Source organism: Pan troglodytes, chromosome 7 (assembly GCF_028858775.2).
Source record: "Pan troglodytes isolate AG18354 chromosome 7, NHGRI_mPanTro3-v2.0_pri, whole genome shotgun sequence".
In the NCBI taxonomy this organism is placed as follows: Eukaryota; Metazoa; Chordata; class Mammalia; order Primates; family Hominidae; genus Pan; species Pan troglodytes.
The window spans coordinates 38,863,878-38,887,385 of NC_072405.2; the positions used below are offsets into that span (position 1 = coordinate 38,863,878).

The 23,508-nt window shown below is 40.6% G+C and overlaps 1 protein-coding gene across 14 annotated transcripts in view; it reads left to right on the plus strand.

Annotated features, from left to right (window-relative positions):
• Nucleotides 1-23,508, plus strand: part of RBPMS (RNA binding protein, mRNA processing factor) — a 190,348-nt gene that overhangs the window by 103,999 nt on the left and 62,841 nt on the right. For all 14 annotated transcript variants that reach the window (XM_063816993.1, XM_001167950.7, XM_063816987.1 and 11 more), the window contains exon 5: nt 15,919-16,069. In XM_063816993.1, the coding sequence (XP_063673063.1) occupies nt 15,919-16,069 (151 nt within the window). The remainder of the gene's footprint in view (nt 1-15,918; nt 16,070-23,508) is intronic.

A 23,508-nucleotide genomic window follows, 5' to 3' on the forward strand; every position in this document is an offset into this window, starting at 1 on the left:
ATAAAAGAACATTGAATAGAAGGCAGAAAAGGTTATTTAAGATTACAGGTGATAGATACACCTCTGTGGAAAAGGCAAACAACCAGGTGTGAAACAGAATCTGGCTGTTCACACATCTTAGAATTCTCAATAAATGAGTGACAAAATGAATGGAGGAAAGGCTTTTAGGCTTAGGGATGACCCTAGGTAACTCTAGCAGGAAAATGTTGATTTTAACAAAATTTCACCCTGTCCCCTTGATTTATCTGTAGAGGTGTTTACCAAATTCTGAAAACACACTTGAAACTATTCTTAAAATAAAAAATTTTAATACACTGACATTAAAAACATACTGTGTATTTGATGTTAGGGTAGTTTTATGTATTTCTGCATAACATCAAGTGTTAGTGAGTTTGTACCTGTAAAAAGGTACTAAATTTGTTAATTGAGGCCAAGAAGAGAACAATGGAAGTATGTCTTCTTGATAACCAATCATGTGGGTGTCCGAACCCAGCAGACCTGATTATATCCAGGCCCTGCCACTTTATTGATTTGGGGGCTCTTCTTCAAGCCTTGATTTTCCTTCCTATGCTGTTGATCGTGGCCACCTCAAAGGGTAAGAGGATCAAATTAAATGAGATGGTGGGTGTTTCTGTTGGTTTTTGATTTTTTGTTGTTAAGACAGGGTCTTGTCCTGTTGCCCAGGCTGGAGTGCAGTGGTGCCATCATGACTCACTACAGCCTCGACATCCCGGCCTTGAGTGCTCCTCCCACCTCAGCCTCCCGAATAGCTGGGACCACAGACACATGCCACCAGGCCTGGCTAATTTTTTTATGTTTTGTAGAAGTGTTGTCTCTCTGTATTGCCCAGGCTGGCCTCAAACTCCTGGCCTCAAGTGATCTCTCACCTCAGCTTTGCAGAGTGTTAGGATTACAGCTGTGAGCCATTGCGCCTGACCGAGATGGGTATTTTTAAAGCTACTGGCATTCAATAATGGTAAAAATGCTGTTAATTAATGATAATGACAACCTTCACAAAGGACTGGTTTTTATTCCTAAAGTCTCTTTTTCTTTTCTTTTCTTTTTTTCTTTTTTTTTGAGACAGTCTCGCTCTGTCGCCCAGGCTGGAGTGCAGTGGCTCACTGCAACCTCTGCCTCCCAGGTTCAAGGTATTCTTCTGCCTCAGCCTCCTGAGTAGCTGGGATTACAGGCGCGCGCCGCCACGCCCGGCGAATTTTTGAATTTTTAGTAGAGATGGGGTTTCACCACGTTGGTCAGGCTCTTCTGGAACTCCTGACCTCGTGTTCTGCCCGCCTCGGCCTCCCAAAGTGCAGGGATTACAGGCGTGAGCCACCGTGCCTGGCTAAAGTCTTTTTTTCTGTATACTGGTGTTTTTATTTTTTATTTTTTTATTTTTTTCTGTATACTGGTGTTTTTTGTTTTGTTTTGTTTTGTTTTGTTTTGTTTTGTTTTTGAGATGGAGTCTCGCTGTGTTACCCAGGCTGGAGTGCAGTGGCGCGATCTTGGCTCACTGCAACCTCTGCCTCCCAGGTTCACACCATTCTCCTGCCTCAGCCTCCCGAATAGCTGGGACTACAGGTGCCCGCCACCACGCCCGGCTAATTTTTTTGTATTTTTTAGTAGAGACAGGATTTCACTGTGTTAGTCAGAATGGTCTCGATCTCCTGATTTTGTGATCCTCCCGCCTCGGCCTTCCAAAGTGCTGGGATTACAGGCGAGAGCCACCACGCCCAGCCTCTGTATACTGGTTTTTAAAATAATTTTGGTGGAACCTCAAATTCCAGTGGATTCAGAGTATTTCTAAACATTGACTTATAGTTAATGGTAAAATTATTCATCCTTCCTTTCTTGGAGCTCATCAGGGAAACACAGTTGCAATGTTATCCTTAATATTCTCAAGCCTATAAAATACTGTAACCTGAACAAACACATCCTCATCTCCCTTTTATTCTATCTTAATTGTGCACATCTTTCTCCATTTCAAATTCTAATTGAATCTCTGTTTCGAAGACCCAACATCCATTGATTATAATGTTTCTTTAGCAGCCAGTGAGATTGCTGACTTAGAGGGGTTTTGTTTGTTATTGTTGCTTTTTTTTTTTGAGAAGGAGTCTCGCTCTGTCACCCAGGCTGGAGTGCAATGGTGCAATCTTGGCTCACTGCAACCTCTGCCTCCGGGGTTCAAGTGATTCTCCTGCCTCAGCCTCCTGAGTAGCTGGGATTACAGGCGCGTGCCTCCACGCCCGGCTAATTTTTTGTATATTTGGTAGAGACAGGGTTTTACCATACCATGTTGGTCAGGCTGGTCTTGAACTCCTGGACCTCGTGATGCGCCCACCTCGGCCTCCCAACTGACTTAGAGTTTATTGTATAGATAAGCCTTTTTGCAGAAGGGGAGAAATTCAGCCTCAGTTTGGTTAGATCACTAGTAATCTAATTGCAAGGATTCATTAGAGTAGAGGAAGAGCACTGATTTCAGTTGTGTAGAGGCGAGATAGGTTTTGCCTCACTTTGTTTTGGCTCCCTGTGCAGCACAGGAAGTACTTTGCAGTGAACTTCCTAAGTTTGGACTTGACTGTTTACATTCTTTTCAACTAACTTGTGCCTTAAGCCCCAAGTTCTTGGTTGGAAGGAGGTTGCAAGCCATTTGATGGTGTGTGTTAGAGGTGTTTTAAAAAATAGGGTTAAGGAGCAAATTTACCCACTTTGCTTATTTCTGTACTTTTATGAAATTCATCAGTGACATCTCCCCCAACCCTATTGATTAATTTAGTAAATGGTATTAGTAAATGATGTTGAGGACCAGTAAATAATGTATTGGTATAAATGGCTCATTTTTATCCTTAGTGAAATAAAGGATATAAAACCATTGACTTATAAAATTATTTGTATTTTTTAAATGTACTACAGCTTTTTCTTTCTAAAAATTTGTTGTCAAGTTGTACAGTTTGAAAATTAGTAGCTAGATCAAGATAGTGATTATCTTTGGGGGAGGGGGAAGAAAACAAGAAAATGCACGTTTTCTACTTGCTCTTGGTATTTCATTTCATTAACATTACCTAAACTTGGTTGGGCACACACAGGGTGGGAGGTTTCACTGGATCCTGTTGGGGGCTGGGGGGCTGATTGCTAAAATACTGGAGAGCAGAAACAGGATTGTGAAAATATACTTGGAGGCCTATTGCGGTCTATGTCTGATCTTTAAATAGAAATCTTCTCAAAATGGTTTTGGAAAGTTTAGGCAACTGTTTTTTTTCAATTGTAGAGTTTGTTTATGTCAGTACTGCTTTCTCTGCTCCTCCTACCTCTTTTTTTCTTCTGCACCAGCCACTAATAAAAGCTCAAAGTAAACTTTGCAGAACGATCCTTAAAACATATACAGAAAGTTAAGATAGGTCCTCAAATGACCTAACAAGCACTTAAGGTGAAGCTAAAAGAAGAGCTCGTTAAATGCATTCTCTTAGCCTGCCTACCTCACAAGTAGGACTTATTCTTCATGTGCTTTTCCATGTAGACACAGACACCCCCACCCCTCCCCCGATGGAGTTTCGCTCTTGTCGCCCAGGCTGGAGTGCAATGGCACAATCTCGGCTCACTGCAATCTCCGGCCTCCACGATTCAGGCAATTCTTCTGCCTCAGCCTCCTGAGTAGCTGGGATTACAGGCGTGCAGCACCACGTCTGGCTAATTTTTGTATTTTTATTAGAGATAGGGTTTCACCATGGTTGTCAGGCTGGTCTCGAACTCCTGACCTCAGGTGATCCACCTCCCCCGGCCTCCCAAAGTGCTGACATTACAGGTGTGAGCCACTGCGCCCAGCCGACACATTTGTTTTTTAAAATAATTCTCTGAGACTTTTTATATTACACAGTGTTAATTATTCAACTTATCTTTGAGTGCAGAAAGCACTTTCACACGTGCATGCATCCATTGTCTCATTTTGCCTGATATGTGCATAATATGTATTAGATGCAAAAGTAGGTTGATCTCCTTTTCAGTAATTAGAAGATTAATGTGTAATTATGTATAATTAGTCCTTTCTTTAAAAGAGCTGACACCATGCTTGTCAACACCAGTAACCATTTGACTTAAAAAAAAAATACCCCTTTTATCTTTAAAGGATCTAGATCGTTATCTGCTAATTGGATATCAAATTAGTAAATATTTCAAAACCCATCCCTTCCAAGTTTAATCCTGGGTTTTGTACTTGGCAGAAGCTGTATGGGCACATATGTGGCCCTTATGAATGAAAGTGATTCTCTCAATTTGCAATCACTAGGAAAAAAAATACAAGCTATTTTTAAAGTTGTTATTGATAATGAATTTGCACATAAACCCCCCTGCTTTTTCACTGGATTCACTATGTAACCAAAGGGGTGTGTATTTTCTAGACTGGCCTGTTTCAGAAATATAGACTGGCTTCTTTAAGAATAAGGTTGTGATTTCTTTTGTCCATTTTATTGTTGTTTTCTTTTTTTCTTTCTCTTTTTTTCCTTTTTGGTGCCAAATTCACTGATTTAAGCCTATGATCTGAGCTTTACAGAGATGAATCACATAATCCGGAAATCATTTACATGTTCACATTGACAGGGCATGGTTTCTATGCCACATTTCTGAAATTTTTGATGTGACACCCATAAGGCTTGAGTCAAATACAAGGAAGTGCTTTGTTGAGGCAAACCCACTGTTGATTTCCCAAGTCAGTGAAGTTGGCCATTAAAATTCTGAAGTTTCTTTGGTGTCACTTGACAGTGACCGACATCAGACTGGAATGTCTTGGGCCAACATTAAGCCAATATGGACCATCAAAAGTTTGTTTATAGGTTTTCCCCAAATCACCCCAAGGTCTCTATCAGAGTTGAAAATTTAACTGAATTGAGAGCTATTGCCTAGGATCTGCTTCCTTTAAGCTTTCATTTTGAGTGCCTTCATTTGGCAGGTAGCAGGAGAAAAAGACATTGATGCAAAGGGGAAAGAATGTATGCCAATGGGTTTATTCATTATCCTTACAGTGAGACAGGAGAGGAAAAGGCAGTAAGGACTCTGCAATGAAAGGGACTACTGGCAGCACCAGCCACGTTTGGTGTTTGTGCATTAAGGATTCTAAGGGATGTTTTTGTGCCTACCAGAGCAGTTGACCTGCTGCTTTACCTTCTGTTCACCTTCAGAGTTCTTGGTGTAAAAATGTGAGCATCAGGATTCCTGAGTAAGAGAGTACCATCTGCACTCTGGCCTATGTTTCTTTCCATGTAATATTATCTATTTCAAAGTGTCACTGTAAAATATTTCTTTAATGGGTAACTGACCGTGTTTGGGTTAGAAACAGCCCTTTCCTATCATTGTCAGGGCCCAGGTCTTTCAATCATCCTTTTCAGAATGGTTTGAGAACATAGTGGCAAAAGTTCAAACAATCATGCCCTCTCGACCCTTTGGAAAATAAACTCTGCTTGACTCTGATTCTCTTGACATGTTAAAGATTGCGTTTATCGCTTCTTCAAAGGCCCTGTCATGACTTTATAGTCATCCTATACAAAGCAGATTCTCCTAGGGCATGGTTATATACATAGGGGTGGTTGGCTAACACATAAAGTAAGTGTGTGTTGTAGAAAAGAAATTAATTGGGCTGGGGTGGATGGTCAAGTCAGATGGAGATTCCAGATACCTTCGAAGTATATCTGCCTGGTTCCTCCTGAAAAGGGAATCCAGTCTCTGCAATTACCAGCCAGGCCTCTAAGATCTACTCAGACTGTGTGAACCAACAGACATGGGGCAGGAGAAGCAGGACACACGTCAGCTCCCTGTGGGGGAAACACAGGAAATAAAGGAAACTACACAGCATCAGACTGGACAGCAGCTCAGGTGTCCTGCTGCTTTCTCCCAATTGGGGCAGTCTCAGAGCAGAGTATGAATCTCATCTTTCTCTTTCTAAGTAATAGAAGAACCTCTCCAAAAAAGCCAAAGGAGAAGAATCCCCATTAGTTCATATTTGGAAGAGGAGCTCCATAGCTGATAAGCACTGGGCCATAGGGATTAGTGTTTATCTGATGTCAGGCATTAATCCGGCCATTTACAAGATCTCATTTAATCTTTACAATGAATGCTATGAAATATGGACTATATTCATCCCCAGTTTACAGCAGAGGACTGAGACACAGAAAGGTTAAACAGTATATCCAAGGTCAATAGTGGAGTAGTATTTGAATCTAGGAAGTCAGACTCTTAAAACCACACTCCTGATTCTCACAGTGTAAGCCTCTTGTTCCTGGGGAGGTTCCACAAAATTGATTGTGATGCTGAGTTGGGATGTCTCTTTTATAATTGTGACTATAATTAACTATAGCTGATGATACTCCTAGACAGCTAGTTTTCTTGATACCTTTGCCAGTTGTAGAAGGGGATTGATTAACCAAGACCTTCTTCTCCTGGTTGCTTTTCTAATCCTTCTAGGTTCGGGGGCAGACATGAGGTTTTCCCCATTTTGTTATTGGAGCAGTTACTTCATACCTTAAACACAATGTATTGTTTTCACCATAGGAATTTGGCTTAGTGGTGGGAGGGTGTGAGTTTGAGTGCCACAGTTTATTCAAAGGAATAAAAGTGAAGCCAAATGTACATCGTATTTTAAGAAGTGGCCTAGTCACTAGGAAATATTAAAATCTTTTTATCCCTCTGGTTAATGAGGATGAGATTAGGCTTCTCTATCATGGCCAATATTATTCTTTTATAACACTTAGCTTGTTACAGATATTATCAGAGGAGAAGTTACACAGGCTTGAAATCAAAGATAAACCTGTGGAAACATTCTAGACTAGACATGGAAACATATTCCTGTCTGTTACTAAAACATTCAAAAGAGGATAAAATTTTATTGCGTTTTATGGAACATCTGGTTTAGAAACAATTATGAAGGTTTTTTTTTTTTTTTAATTCAAGGGGTTAAAAATCAAAACTGACTTCAAGATATGTGGTAACCTAACACTTCCTGGAAGACTGTTCAATTAGGCAATCAAGCGAGAAAAACTGTACCCAGACTCATGGCCCAGCATCACCTCTAATGGCTCCATGGCCACGTATACCACAGGAAGCCTTGGGAAAAGGGTCTCTTTCTCCAAGTGCAGTATAGCTGTTTTACCAATGGACAGGAAAACATGTTTTCAAATGACTGATTTAGGCAAGGGAAAAAAGGAGTATTAAATCAGATTATTCTAAGGTAAAGCCAGGGCAAGCACTGGGAGGTAGTTGGATTAAGAAAAAGAATGAGGCATAATTGGTGTGATACAGTTTCTCATTGGGCAATAACCCAGCAGCACAGGCTGTTGTATTAACAGTCCTGATGTCTTTGCAAGCAATGCCCTTATTTAGGAAAAGTATGAAATACGGTTTACATCTGACGGATTCTTTCCCTCACTTGTTCATTCTCTGTTGGAATCCATATCTACCTAAGTTTCATCACAATGCAAACTGAACAACAGCCTCAGTTATTATCTGGAAACAATGTAGTCTTTATAAAAGAAAAATCTTCACGGAACTGTAATGTCCTCACACACACACGTTCTATTGGGAATTTAAAAATTGGATTGTGATATGGATTCTACCAGTAGTTAGCTGGGAATTTAGGCACATTATTTTTCTGGATCTTTTTTCATCTGTGTTGGGAAGCCTATTGGCATTTTGGATGAGAATTCTTAACATTGTGTGGGACTTTCCTGCTCCTTTTAGGACTTTATCTTCCTGCCTCCTGCCTGATGAATGCCTGTGTGGTATTCAGTCATATAACAGCCTTCAGATACCCTTGCGCATTTCTTTTTTTTTTTTTTTTGAGATGGTGTCTCGCTCTGTCTCCCAGGCTGGAGTGCAGTGGCACGATCTCAGCTCACTGTAATCTCCACCACCTGATTTCACGCCATTCTCCTGCCTCAGCCTCCCAAGTATCTGGGACTACAGGCGTCTGCCACCACGCCCGGCTAATTTTTTGTATTTTTAGTAGAGCGGGGGTTTCACCGTGTTAGCCAGGATGGTCTCGATCTCCCAACCTCGTGATCTGCCCTCCTTGGCTTCCCAAAGTGGTGGGATTACAGGCATGAGCCACCGTGCCCGGCCACCCTCACACATTTCTAAATACTCCTAAGGAGTAGGGGGAAAGGGCATTGAGGAGTACTAACCATGGCTGAGAACTAGGCTTGATGACCCCAAAAGTTCAGTACTAATTATGAATTTCATGATTTATGTTGACAAACCTGTATTACTTATGAGAGAACCTGACCCAGTTCTCTACCAGCTTCCCATTCCTGTGATCTTTACTCATAGTTTTGTATTTTAAAAATGTTTGAGTGTCACAAGTTTTCACTTGTAACACAGTGATATATTAATAAATGGTAGAAAACTTCTACTGGTTCATTTTTAACTCACCTGCACACTGTTGTCTCTCAGTGAGTCCTGTGCTCTCCACTGTAATAGATTACCCAGATGCGGGTTTATCTGTGGCCTGTCATGGAGTCATTTCAGGCTCCAACTGAGCGTAACAATTGTTTTCACAGACTCCTGGGGAAACTTTCGACTATACCTTGCTTAGTTTCTGTTTCTAATATAACCGATTATGATGCCTGTGGCAGAGAAAGCTGACAATACTCAAAAAACTGTAAATATATTTTAACCTTGGACCAATATTTGAGAGCTCAGAATCTCTCTAAAGTATTTATTTACTTCCTAGTTTCTGATGGAAATGACATGGCTATCAATTTTAAGAAACAGTTTATATTCCTAACTTATGTTTTTAACTTCTAAAAAGGCAAAAAAATTCTTTCTGCTTCGTTTCCTTTTCTCCTGTTGAAAGATTTGTGGTCCCCAGGATATTTCCTTTTCTTGTGACCAAAACGCTCTTTGAAAATAGTATAAGGCTTTTATTGTGGCTCATGCCTGTAATCCCAACACTTTGGGAGGCTGAGGCAGGTAGATCACTTGAGGTCAGGAGTTCAAGACCAGCCTGACAAACATGGTGAAATCCCGTCTCTACTAGAAATTTTAAAAATCAGCTGGGCATGGTAATGCACACCCATAATCCCAGCTACTCGGGAGGCTGAGGCATGAGAATTGCTTGAACCCCAAAGGCAGAGAGGTTGTAGTGACCCAAAATCATGCCACTGCACTCCAGCCCGGGTGACAGAGTGAGACTCTGTCTCAAAAATGATAAACCGGTAGAAGACTTTTATTCTTAGCTCTCTCTAGAAAATGGTTTTTTTTGTTGTTGTTTTGTTTTGTTTGTTTGTTTGTTTGAGATGGAGTCTTGCTCTGTCGCCCAGGCTGGAGTGCAGTGGCACCATCTCGGCTCACTGCAAGCTCCACCTCCCGGGTTCACACAGTTCTCCTGCCTCAGCCTCAGCCTCCCGAGTAGCTGGGACTACAGGCGCCCGCCACCACGCCTGGCTAATTTTTTGTATTTTTAGTAGAGATGGGGTTTCACCGTGTTAGCCAGGTTGGTCTCGATCTCCTGACCTTGTGATCTGCCCGCCTCGGCCTCCCAAAGTGCTGGGATTACAGGCATGATCCACCAAGCCCGGCCACAAGGTCACAGAGGGATAGTAGCAAATTTGACCTTGAGTTTCATTGGCTGTGGGTTTTCATTTGGAGTTGGCCGTGGAGGAAGGGGCAGTATAAAGGTTGTTAGAATCAATTGAAGAAGTCTTTCAGCCTACCAGATGGGATCGTATATTACTACTACCTTACTATTTTTATCCTATAGTAAAAGGCAGTTTCATCTAGTTCAGTACATATGTCTCAGATCTACTGGATCAACAGATCAGAATGGAAGTGTAGGAAGCTCTAGCAGAATCTGATAGGAAGCTCTTAAAGAAGTGACTTGTGGCTGTATCCCAGAGGAGGTAGAGCCTTTGATTATTTAGAAGCTTCCTTGGAGAAGTTCAGTATCTCAGAAAGTCAAAGCAGGTGGGGAGGGGAGTTAGAATTCTAGATCCTCAGCTTTTAGTCAATATTTATAATATATATTCATAAGTGGGTTAGCAGAAAGATGAATGGGTCGATGAATCAGCTTTCACTTTTGAAATGGTAGAATAGTTTTTACTTGCTATGAATGCATAGGCAAAGTGGAGACAACAAGGATGGGGAGAGACTCCAAATTGAAGACAGAAACAAATGACTAACTGTATGACAAATGAATAACACAACCACACTGAAGGTGGGGGGAATGGGGAAACTAACCCACAAATAATCCAAATAATATACATATTGGCAACATACATTTAGACTAAAGACAAAAAACTGTAAATAAATATAAGTTGTAGTTAATAGACTTTTTATAGTGGTATCGGTTAGCAATTGTGCATTTTTGTATTGAGCAAATAAATAAATGTATAGTAGATAATGAGAGCTAGGATTCTCGCTATTAGAGGAGTTACACATAGGCAAAGGAGAGGGATAGAATTAACCAAATGGTGTTAGATTGGAATTGGAGCTATCAGTATGAACTTCAATACATCTAAATATATTTTAAATATATTAAAATGTGTCTATTAAAATAAAAATTAAAAATATTTTAAATATATCTATATGATGCAGAGAAGTAGATCTGAATGTTAGGGCATGTATGTGTACACAACTGGGACACTTGGAACAGCAAAATAAATAATGATAGTAATGAATTATAAAGCATAGAGCTAAATATAAGTCTGTAAGTCATTACTGATGTAAATAATTAACAGGGCAGAAGGGAGAGCTTTTCCATGGAGTAGAAAGCTGATACACTGTATATAAAAGGAGCAATGAAGGCAATCCCAGCTACTCGGGAGGCTGAGGCAGGAGAATTGCTTAAACACAGGAGGTGGAGGTTGCAGTAAGCCGCTGAGATCATGCTGCTGCACTGTAGCCTGAGTGACAGAGCAAGACTCCGTCTGGTGGCAGCGGGGAGGAGCAATGAGATTACTAAAGCACCATTTGGCAACTACAATAGTAACAGTTGCTTCAGGTAATAATTATTAATAGGTGTTAAAACTAGTAGATTTTTTTTGAAAAACAACATATTTATATAGTCTGGAAATATCTGTCTGTAAGAAACTACTTAAAAAGGGAAAACAGCATCTTTACAATAGAGAAACTTGGCAAATGATCAAAGCTAATATCACTCGTAATGGGACAAAAGTGACATCATGTGCCTCTTGATATTATGCACTGTGCAGGACATCCATCTCTGATCTTCCTGCCAAAAAATGCATAACCTGAATCTAAACCAAAAAAAAAAAAAATCAGATAAACCCAAATCGAGGGCTACTCTACAAAATAAATAGCTTGTAGTTTTCAAAAATATCAAGCTCATGAAAGGTAAGGACTGAAGAACTCTTTCAGGAGACTAAAGTGATGACAACTAAGTGCTGTGTGATTCTGGATTAGATCTTGGATCAGGAAAACAGATGTCCTTGTTTTTAGGAAATCAAACTGAAGTAAAGGGTAAAAGAATAGCATGCTTGCTACTTACTTTTAATCAGTTCAGGGGAAACTGTGTGTGTGTGTGTGTGTGTGTGTGTGTGTGTGTGTGTTTGATAAATGTGAAATGCTAACATCTAAGAAATCTGTGCAAAGGGTATATAGGAATTATACTATGTCTGCAATTTTTCTGTAAGTCTGAAATTATTTCAGAATAAAGTTCTTTGTTAAAAGTAACTAGTTTTTAAAAACATAGCTGGTTGAATGCTGTGTCCCAGTAGGAAATCCCTTATTCCACCTCTCTCCTTTTGTTTTTAATTCTGTATTGGATTTTATAAATTATACATAGTTGTAAAAATTTCAAATGATGCAAAATTGTACAAAAGTCTGTGCCCTCTCTCACCCCTACCACTAAGTTGACTGCTATTATTAACTGGTTGGTTGTCTCATTCTAAACCTTTCTGGACTTACACAGATAGAGAAGTATACATGCAGGAGTATATACAGTCTCCTCTACCCCCATACTACCAAACATTGTTGAGTATCTTTTTTTTTTTTTCAGGCTAATCTAGCCATGGACATCTTTCTCAATATGTATATATAGCTCTGCTTTGTTTCTAAGCATTTTTTTTCTAAATGAGTCATTCCATTGTCCCTAAAACTCATTGTCAAGGACTGATGGACTAACTTTAGTGCAGAACCATTTGTAACAACACTGGGAGCCTGAAGCTAACAGAATTGAAGTACTCTGTTTATTGTACCAAATAACCAAGACTGTATCAGGTATGAGGGTGCTCTGAAGACCTCAGTGACAGGAATTTGGAGACTTTTTCTCTAGTGAGAGGCTGTTACGGTGACTCAGCTTTGGTCAACACCATTTTCTGTGTCTCTATATAGGCTCAAGGTTGAAATCCTTATAAGAGAAAACAGGTTTTGTCACTTTAGGCTGCAGCTGCCCCTTAAATAGGCAGCTGTGGTCAGAGGAATAAGGGCACAGAACACAGACATTGGCCCCTGAGTACCCTTCCCAAAGAAGAAGGCTTAGAGGGCAGTAGCCATCTCATCCCAGCTTCTCTTCCCAGGGCTGCTCTAATGGTTTCATATCTGATCTGTTCTAGTCCCTTCATTGAGTCTGTCTTCCCTACCACCCCTAGAGTTACCGCCAATCACTGTGATTCTCAAATGTGGTCCCTACACAAACAGCATCAGCATTACCCTGAGCTTGTTAAAAATGCAAATTTTCAGATTCCATCTCAGAGCTCCTGAACCAGAAACTCTAGCAAATCCTCCAAGTTGATGCTGCTAACATTTGAGGGTCACAGACCTACTACATAAAGCTGATCATATTATCCCCCCCATTTTTAAAACCTAATGGCTTAGCTGAGCACACACTCCAAAGTCCTCAGTCATGGCATAAGAGGTCCTTTGTGATCTCTCCCCAGTCTGCTTGTTCAGCCACCCCACCCCCGACCCCTCCCACCCCAACACCCTTTCTGCATCCTGTTACAGAGAAATTTGCTGAGCCCTTTCCTGAACTGCACCTGGTGAACTTCTACTCTTCATCACTTCCTCTAGTGCCTTCCCTGGCTCCCTGGCATGAAACTGCCCTGGTATACTTTTAAGTATACTGGACGAACAAGAATATGTTGTTTCTCAGCAGTGTCCTTTTAAAGATCTCCCAGAATTTGCCCTGAGTAGGGAATTCAGCCTCTGTAGATTATATGGAACCTGCATTTGTAGAGACTGTTGGCTGTCCAGTAGCCAGTCAGATTGGGGTGCTTGTAATTAACTGTTTATATTCAAATTAATATACTAATATTCAGAAACTGTCCTTTCTGGTCCATGTAATAAATAGGACACCATTTACATTTGGAAGAGAAAGGTTCTCTGTTCATTGTGAGAAGAACGGTGAATTATGAGCAAGAGAGGAAAAGGTTGCTTTTGAAAGACACAGGTTCACCCTTTCACTTGGCAGTAATCTTATCCTGACAGCATTTAATGTGGAGTAATTGTAGCCAGAGAAGAATCTTAGTAGGCTTTAATTAAAAACACAAGGAATTTTTTTCTCTTGTCTTCTTCCTATCTGCCTCTTTTTCTTTTTTCCCTCTTCGTTTCTGTGTTCTCCCTTTTCCTGCCCCTCTTTTTTCTCCTCTTCATCATCCCTTAACATTTAAAATGTTTTTGGCTTGGCTAATCCCTATGGATGGAAACTTAGCTGCGCAGGATATTGATTACCAAATATGGTATTGCTGCTAAAGATGTTAGAGGAATGTGGCTTGTATTCTAAGCCTCCGGCCTCTGAATAAGCTGCCAAACAAATTAGGTCATTTTAACTTCTGAGTTTTTTTTTTTTTTAAATAAGGATGCTGGAACTTTGATTTGGAACATGATGTTGATGTTATTTTAGTTCAAATGGGGGGGGGTATGAAGAAGGGGGCAGGGAGTAGGGGAGACTTAGTTCAGCATGTTTTAGGACTCAAGCCACCAGCCCAGGTCGTGTAAGAGGCAAACACATGATGTGGAGCTTCAGTTGATTCTGGAACACCAGTGAAAGAGCCGAGGCATAGAATTCACATGTGCAGCCTCATTTTCTGAGGCTAGATGCTCTAGACCACAACTAGGTCCCAGGATACTCTGCACATTATCCCCAGTGGCCTGGGCCACAGGACTCAGGTTAATGTGAACTCAGGTTTAGGAAAGTTGCTTCTTCACAGGAAGGTTGGTCAAGTTTAGTGCCGGGGAGGATGTCCTGAAGTTGATGGCAAGTTGCTACTATGTGTGTCTGATGGAGTGTGGTGCGAATGAGCAAGTCCTTTCACAGCATACCTGTACGTAACACCCAGGGACTGTGCTTGCCTCCCAGCAGAGACCACAGTTCTTAGGTCCGTTCTTGGAAATATTAATTCTGTTGTAATATTAGCTTTGTTAGGGTGGAAGTTGGTCCACCTCAGTGAGGTCCTTTGTGACCTCACCCCAGCCTGCTTCAGAATGCAGCTTTGCTTTTTGTGTTTGTTTTTCCTTATATGCTTTTTCTTCAAAATAATACTGAGGTTTCCCAAATTTAAAAAACAAAAATACAACACAATATCAGTTAAAGAAAATGTTCTTATGTTTCACAGAACAGGCACTATCTGTTCGCTTTTTGGTGTTGATTAGGTATGCACAAGGGTATTCTCCACATCCCTTTTGCTACTGCCCTCAATTGGTTTCTTCTCAGAATGAGTGAGTCATGCTCATGAAGAAATTCCACCCACTCCAAGACTTCTGGGTCAGGGCTCTGTGGCTTTTGTTAGGCCTCCCTAAGGACCTCTCTTTCCTTCCCCTTCCCCCCTTGTTTCCTGTTAATGCCATTACCATCCAGCCACAGGCTCTTCCTTGTATACTTGAAGCTGAGCCTGTGAAGTTCAGAGTTGTTCATCCTGGTCTCTAGAGTAAGAGAGTCTTGTTTTTGTGGATATTTCTTTTTTTGAGACAGAATCTAGCTCTGTCACCCAGGCTGGAGTGCAATGGCGCGATCTTGGCTCACTGTACCCTCTGCCTCATGGGCTCAAGCAATTCTGTCTCAGCATTCCAAGTAACTAACTGGGATTACAGGTGCATGCCGCCACGCCCAGCTAATTTTTTTTTTTTTGTATTTTAGTAGAGATGGGGTTTCACCGTGTTGCCCAGGCTGGTGTTGAACTCCCGAGCTCAGGCAATCCACTCGCCTCGGCCTCCCAAAGTGCTAGGATGACAGGCATGAGCCACAGCGCCCTGCCTGCTCTTATTTTTTTTCAAGCTCATTAGGAAGAATGGTGGCGAGGGGGCGGGGGATGCTTTGGAGCCCTCAGGCCCATGTGTGTACATTCAGAACACTAAACGGCAACTGTGTTCTTAGGAGACTCATTTTCAGGACTCCAGTCCCTTTCCAGACCACAGCATGAAAACATGGGAACCGAGTGGGTCCCGTGGGTGCACATTTAAAATACACTCTCTTGGGATATCTTTTTGATACGTAGGGTCCAGAATTCATGGTATTGGATGCTTAATAATGAAGACATTCTTGAATGGTGGAAAGGTTCCAAATAGACTTGTCTTGCCCTAGTGTCTTTCATAGTGTCTGTGATTTATTTTACTGAATATAATCTATTTTAGGTAAACTGCAGGAATAGGGTCAGAGGTAACTGAAATTACTATATATTAAAGTGTGTAACTGTGCTAGGAATTTGCTGGTTCAAATTTTAAACTGAAAAGTTTTTGTCTAAAAAGAAAAGGAATAGTTGAAAATCTGTGTAACTACATTTTTTAACTAAACTAAATCCCACTGACTTTCGGGACACTTTGTGTTGTCATTTTTCATGTAACCTGTGTAAGTAGTAAGAATGAGAGTGGTTGCTGACCTTTTTTCCTGATAGACCAGGGTTTACTGGTGTGTTTATTTTGTCACCATTCCGGTTTGACTCTAAGGAAATGAAAACATCTTCCATTTGTTCTCTATTTCCAAAGGGCATCCGCTTCGATCCTGAAATTCCGCAAACACTACGACTAGAGTTTGCTAAGGCAAACACGAAGATGGCCAAGAACAAACTCGTAGGGACTCCAAACCCCAGTACTCCTCTGCCCAACACTGTACCTCAGTTCATTGCCAGAGAGCCATGTAAGTCGATCTACTTTTCATTTAAAAGTAATAATAACTAAGAACTGTTCATGTGCTGCATGTGAGGTTACACCATGGGACATGGAGCTGGCTGAGTCTTATTTTCCATTTCTGTGAAGAGGTTGCCTAGGCGTTCTTGGTGTCAGAATTCCAAATACAGCAATCTTGTTTGTGATTGGCTTCCCAAAAGATGGTTCAGCTTGAATAGAACCATAACTTCAGAATTTCATTTGATGTACTACAGATTTCCTTAATGTTATATTGACCAGCATGAGTATGCCCCTAGTTGCCTTGGGTATAAACCCTTCATTCCCCCCTGCCTCGGACACGAGAGCTGGTTCTCAGCATTTACTTTAATCCATTTGTTGAAGGACATCAGCTCGGTGGCTTTGGAAAAATAGGACATTAAAAGTGAAAGAAGCAGATCTTGGGATTTGGTTCTATTCAGTTTAGCCATAACTCTAGGGGGAAAAGTAAACACATACAAAGAATTTATATATTGGAACTGTCAGTCTAGCAAACTAATACCAGTAAAACTTTAAGGAAATTTGGGGCTTTCTTTTCCAACTTAATTGGATAAGAACACTGGCTAATTGCTCAAGACGTCTTCTACCCCACATTAATAAGCTTATTTCATTATATGTCCAGACTGCCATTTCTGCCTTTCACTGAATAACTTTAAAAGATTGAATTTGCTTTCTCAAGCTCAGTCAGTGGCAGAAGTGGGGCAGGAGACAGGCCTTAACTTTTCCTTTCATTGCAGAGCCATATGTGATTTAATATGGCAGGGCATTCAAGGAAACCCAAGTGACTTGGATTCCAAGTTATTTGGAATATTTCTGTCCTGTTGTTTTTGGTCTGCTTTCTAAACCACACGGTTGTGATCTTCTTCCTTCGATAGTACATTTTAACTCTTCTTATTGAAATTGAAGGACACATGGATTCCTTGCTCCCCCCATGTCATGTGCATGTCAGATTTAATCAGGTTATCTTTGGAAGTCACAGCCATTCTGTAGTTCAGTCACTCTTGGTACTCATCAGTAGAAACTAACAGATAAGTCTCCCTGAATGTTCTAAAATAAATGTTTCTATGAATCCAGAAAGTCATAATAGATAAAAAAAAATTATTTTGTTCTTTCACCTTCTTTGTCCCAGGGAAACTAGAAACCTTTGCTTATTTGGGAAGGAAATCTAAACAAAAGTTACATCTTACAGTGTACTTGTAGTACAGGAGGATATAGGAACATCTTTTACATAATTCTTCATCCTTATAGTATCTAGCTTAATACTTTGTATATTGTATATATTTAATATTTATTATAGTGAGTGGATAAATTGATACTGAAATTGGGCTACTTGTAGAACTATAGATGCATTTGTATGCCTCTTCTCTCTGAAATTTCTTCTCTCTTGATCAAGGCATCAAAAAAGAGTATTTTTAGGATGCCTGATTTAGTAAAAATAACCTAAAGTAATTCTTTGCCTTTTTAGTGAATTTGCCAGCCTCAGATCTCAGAGTTCTTTGAAAAGATTAATTCAGGCAGGAAATGTAATGCTGGTGATACTTAACTTTACCTTTTCAATTCTTTGCTGAATGCTCTTTTTAACAGGACCACGAAACTTTTTCTGAATTTCCTACAACAGCCCTGTGAAATAGGTAGCCAGGAAGGTTATAGCCAGATTACGACATGCTATACAAAAGCAACAAATAGGAACAAACTGGACATTCACAAGCCCCTGAAGTTACAGGAGAGCATAGAAACTGAGCTTAGAACTCTTTTCTGGCAAGCTCTGCTCACCTCCCTTCCCAGCATACAGAACAGTGCAAAAATGGCCAGATAGTTTCCATGACAGGGTAAAAACTTGCCCAGCTGTTCACAGCAACACAAATTTGAAGTTTAAAAAAAAAAAAAAAAATCCAAGCAGCCAGCAGTGTATTCTTGAGGAAAATAAAAGTCAGCATGATTTATCTTAATATAGCTCATTTTTACGACACAGCGTCTTGAGGAGAGCAAGTCCACTATGGCTCAGGTCAACCTTATTATCCATTGCCATTTCCTCTGGGAACTGGGAACTTAACCGTCACATACAACTTGCTTACCTGGAAGCATACGGCAAGGCTAAGAACACTGTGTTGGGTCTACACGGACAAACCCACTTGCATTGTACTCAGAATTGGTACTCAAGGTGGTCAGTTTAACTACTTATCAGGTGTAGACTATAATGGAATTGGAGAATTTGAGGATTGGAAAGGCCCTGAAGGCTAGTCTTTGTTGTAGGCCATAGAGGTTTTTTATAAATGTTTCTTTTGGTTAATGTTTTTATATGGTAGTGACTGAAAAACACTCGTTGCCATCACTAAAGGAAGAATGTTCTGTGGTTTGATTATACAACACACATACACTTGAACTCTCAATTCTCCATAAATATATGAACTTAATGAACTTAAACGAGCACCCAATGTGCTAGACTCTGGAGAAGAAGGAAATTGGTTGCTGCCTTAAAAGAGCTGTCATTCCGGGGAGGTGATGGTGGTCAAAGTTGTCAGAAAAACTTGGCCCCATATGAAGGACATATAAGAGATTCTGCAGCTTAGTTGAGATTGACCCCGAATCAGACTGCCGTATTTGCTGAGCACCTGCTGTATTTGTGCCAGGGATGGAGAGTGAGAAAACCAGGTGTTGCAACTTAGCTGGGTAGATGGTGGCCTGCTGTGGAGAACTTTGGCTTCAGGCTAGAAGATGTCACTGAGAATCCTGTCAATAATTCTGCCAATTATTGACAAGCATTGTGACCTTTAAGAGAAAAAAATTTTTTTAACTTGGTTGTGCTCCTATTCTCTCAGCTATAAAATAGGAATAATACTTTCTGATTGTTAGGAGAGGTAAATAAAACAATATCCCAGGATTGGGCTGAGGATTAAATAGATATAGTGTATGTAAAGTACTAGGCAAATGTAAAGTACAATCATAATTTGTTAATAAAAAGCATTGGGTTGCCTTTCTTTCCTAATAGTTACAGCAGATATTGATCTTCTGAGTTGTCATCACAGTTTGAGTGTAGCCAATTGTCTTTGCAAGTTAGGAGAAAGGATGAGTGAAATTGACATACAATTTCAAGAAAGTAGTATACCTACCTGCCTAAATTAATAGAATTGATCACTAATTTGAGCTTTTATTTCTCTTCCTTGTATGTAATAAAGTTGGAAAAGAACTGTGAGAAAGCGGGAGTTAAGAGATAAGGAAGAATTATAAATTACATTAAATTCTCTTAGATTGTGCATTAGGTTGTACAGGAATGTCGTATTCTATAATAAGAACTCTGCTTTGGAGGTGAAGAAAGAGTAAGTCACTGTTACTGATTTTTATTTTTCTCGTCTGTAAAGTAATGATGCTGTCTGCCAGATCCTCTCCTAAGCATTTTTATGTGAATTATCTCATTTCATTCTCAATAGCACTTATTTTCCAGTTGAAGAAACTGAGGCCTGGGAAAGTCTAGTAACTTTCCTGAGTTAACACTGTCAGTAAGTGCGATGGCTGAATAGTGTCCCCCAGAATTCATATGATGAAGTCTCTGTTCCTAGTACCTCAAAATGTAACCATATTTGGAGATAAGATTTTTAAAGAGATGATTAAGTTCAAATGGGGCCCTTAGGGGTGGAGCCCTAATCCATTATGACTGCTATCCATATAAGAAGAAAAAGAGACACCAGGTATGTATACACACGGAGGAAGGGCCATGTGAGGACAGAGGACAAAGCAACCATCTGCAAGCCAAGGAGAGAGACCTCAGGAGAAACCAACCCTACAGACACCTCTAGACTGGCCTCTAGAACTGTGAGGAAATAAATATTTGTTGTTTAAGCCACTCACTCTGGTATATCACTGTGGCAGCCCTAGCAATACAATACATCAAGTGATAGAGCCTAGACTTAAATTCTAGACTTTTTGTCATTTACTAGTTTTGTAAGTTTGGTTTAGTTACCTAACCTCTCTGTGTCTCAGTTTTCTCAGCTACACAACAGCAATAATTAGGGCCACAGAGTCAGTACACAGTGACTGTTAGTATGTGTGTGTAAAAATGGGTACATTCACGTGCCTTTTGTCCCTCATAATTAAAAGACCTATAGTTTTTCTGTGTTTGTATACTCAGCATCTCACATCTAGAAATACATAATGGATTTTTTTTTTGGTAACATACCATAGTTTTATTTTTATGTTTTTTCAATTGATCATGATTTTCTTATTCCCAGCAAGTGTGGAGAGAGGTGCCCTTCAAAGTACTTTTTAAACTTACAGTGTTACTGAGGTCTGATTGGGATGTGATAAAATGCACATATTTAAGATGGCTCATTTGGTTAGTTTGTCATAATACATATGAAATTAATTGAATAAATGTTCTTGATGAGTTTATACTCTTTGCAATATACCTTATTATAATAGTGCCCTTAAAGGTGGAGGCATTCAACACTTAACAGAGCCTTTACTCAGTTTAGACAGATCCTGTCCTTTCGATTCAGTTTTTATAAAGCAGATATCAAAAGGCTCCAGAACTCTGCAGTAATGAAGATTCCTGTACTCCAGGTCCAAGGAGTCTGGTTCTGCAGGTCTGAGCTTAGGACGTAGGCTCTGTATTTTTAAAAAATAATAATTGTTCTTATTTTCCTCCCCTCTAGGCTTTTAAAAGCTCTTTGGGTAGTTTGGATGCACAGTTGAGAGTCACTGATAAATCAAGGAATTTTTAAAGTTAAATTCTCCTTCCTACTTTCATATTCTTCTCCTTTGCCCCTGCACCTTTCTTCCCTCCTCCCTTCGTCCCTCCTCCCTTCCCTCTCTCAGACAAAAGCTTGCTCTGTTAAATTAGTACTCTTAGATACCTGATCAGCACATAACATTTTGGTGACTAATCAGATTACTTCCTTGTTTACCTGCCATGTCCCTGGAAGTTCCCATTTATCCAGTAACAACCTACGCTAACTGGAAGTGAGTTCTCTGTCTCATGTCTGAAGAGACCCTGTGAAAGTTCAGGAGAGCCTGTAAAGTATCTCACACATTCCCTCCCAGAGACAACACTGAGCAAATAGGAAATCTCTTAACATTCATCTCTGCGGGACAAGGTCATCCAGGGCCTATCTAAAGCTTCCTGTGTCCCATGGAACAGAGCCCTGGTGCCTGCATTTTTTCCAAGGCAGCAGTGCATGGCATGCACAATTAGAAAGATTGGCAGATGTCTTGTCAGTTTCATGCCTGCTCCCCAGCGGCATTGTCTATGAAGACTGACTGGGCAGGAGGAATACCTAATCAATCTGGGCAGAAGGAACGGGACACAAGGGAATGACTAAAAGTTGCAGGTGTTCTGAGGGCAAGACTTTATATTTCATTTTTTTCTCATAACCAAAATCCTACATGCTTCTCAGAAGAAAAATTTTCAGGCAGTCCAGCAAAAAAATAAAAGTCATTAAATTCTACTACCCAGAGACAATCACCATTAACACTTTGGTGCTTATCCTTACACACCTTTTAATATGCACATAATAAAATGTATCTCTTTCTGCATTTTGAATTTTGAAATCATTTAACTTACCCCTTTATCTTTAGGACAAAGTTTTGCTGCAAGTGAGACTAAGTGGCTCAGTAGGGCCGAAAATAATACCTGGGCTCTCACAAAACATCACCTCAGTCTCTGCTGCTGTTGCTGTAGAGCACTGTGTATTCATATGGCACAGATACGCTTGCTGGAATCAGAGCAAGAGGAATAGTGGCAGAGAGAAGTCTCTCTTAACTCTGATGTCTCGAGTAAACCCAAACCAGCTCCTGAGCTGCTTGAATTCTGGCATTTGATTGAATGATTCATAGGCCTTTATTTAATGGATGGGAAGAAAGGAAATGTTTATTGAGCAACTACTCTCTTTCCTTAAGAATTATATGTAAAATACCTATTTTACCCCTAAGGAGACTGAAACTCAAGAGTTTGAGTAGCTTTCCCAAAGTCACATAGCTCATTTTAAGGCGTGCTTGGCTCTAAAACTCATTGCTAGTCTCACGTCACCACACTGCCTTTTTTTTTTTTTCCAGTTATGTTTTTATTATTTACCTCCCAACCTGCTCCCCCTCCTGCCCTTCAACATTGCCTACCTTTATGGTCCATTTCTTGATTGATTGGCAGGGTTTGGCTCTGTCTCCCAGGCAGGAGTTCAGTGGCACAATCATGGCTCCCTGCAGCTTTGACCTCCTCTCAAGTGATCCTTCTACCTCAGCCTTCCAAATAGCTGGGACTACAGGTGCATGCCACCACACCCAGCTAAATCTTTATTTTTTGTAGAGATGGGGTTTCGCCACATTGGCCAGGCTGGTCTCCTGGGCTCAAGCAATCCACCTGCCTTGGCCTCCCAAAGTTCTGGGATTACAGGTGTGAGCCATGACTCACTTCTTTTTGAAGTAGCCCATGGGTGCTGACAGCTATAGTTCTTTCGAAGATAATTCCTTAGAAGGTGCTTTAAACTCACTCAGACCTTTGAAAATGCACTTACTAAAGACATATAAAGTCAGGATTTCAGGGCTGGTCAACTTCTTATTGAAAAAAATCAAGGCCGGGCGTGGTGGCTCACACCTGTAATCCCAGCACTTTGGGAGGCCAAGGTGATCTCAAGTGATCAGGAGGTCAGGAGTTTGAGACCACCCTGGCCAACATGGTGAAACCCCGCCTCTACTAAAAATACAAAAATTAACTAGGCGTGGCAGCGCTCACCTGTAATCTCAGCTACTCCGGAGGCTGAGGCAGAGAATCACTTGAACCCAGGAGGCAGAGGTTGCAGTGAGCTGAGATTGTGCCACTGCACCCCAGCCTGGGTGACAGAGTGAGACTCTGCCTCAAAATAAAACAAAAAATCAAGCTTCAGACTGGGCTTGGTGGATCATTCCTGTAATCTTAGCACTTTGGGAGGCCGAGGCAGGCGGGTTGCCTGAGCTCAGGAGTTCGAGACCAACCTGGGCAACATGGCAAAACCCCATCTCTTTAAAACAAAAAAAGAAAAAAATATATATATATATTTGTGTGTGTGTGTGTGTGTGTATATATATATTTGTATAGATATATATATTTGTGTATATATATGTATAGATATATATATTTGTGTATATATGTGTATATATATATTTGTATATATATTTGTGTGTGTGTGTGTATATATGCATATATATATACACACACACACAAAATTAGCTGGGCGTGGTGGTGTGCGCCTGTAATCCCAGCTACTCAGGAGGCTGAAGCATGAGAATTGCCTGAACCCGGGAGGCCGAGGTTGCAGTGAGCTGAGATCGCACCATTCCTCTCCAGCCTGGGCAACAGAGTGAGACTCTGCCTCAAAATAAAACAAAAAATCAAGCTTCAGACTGGGCTTGGTGGATCATTCCTGTAATCTTAGCACTTTGGGAGGC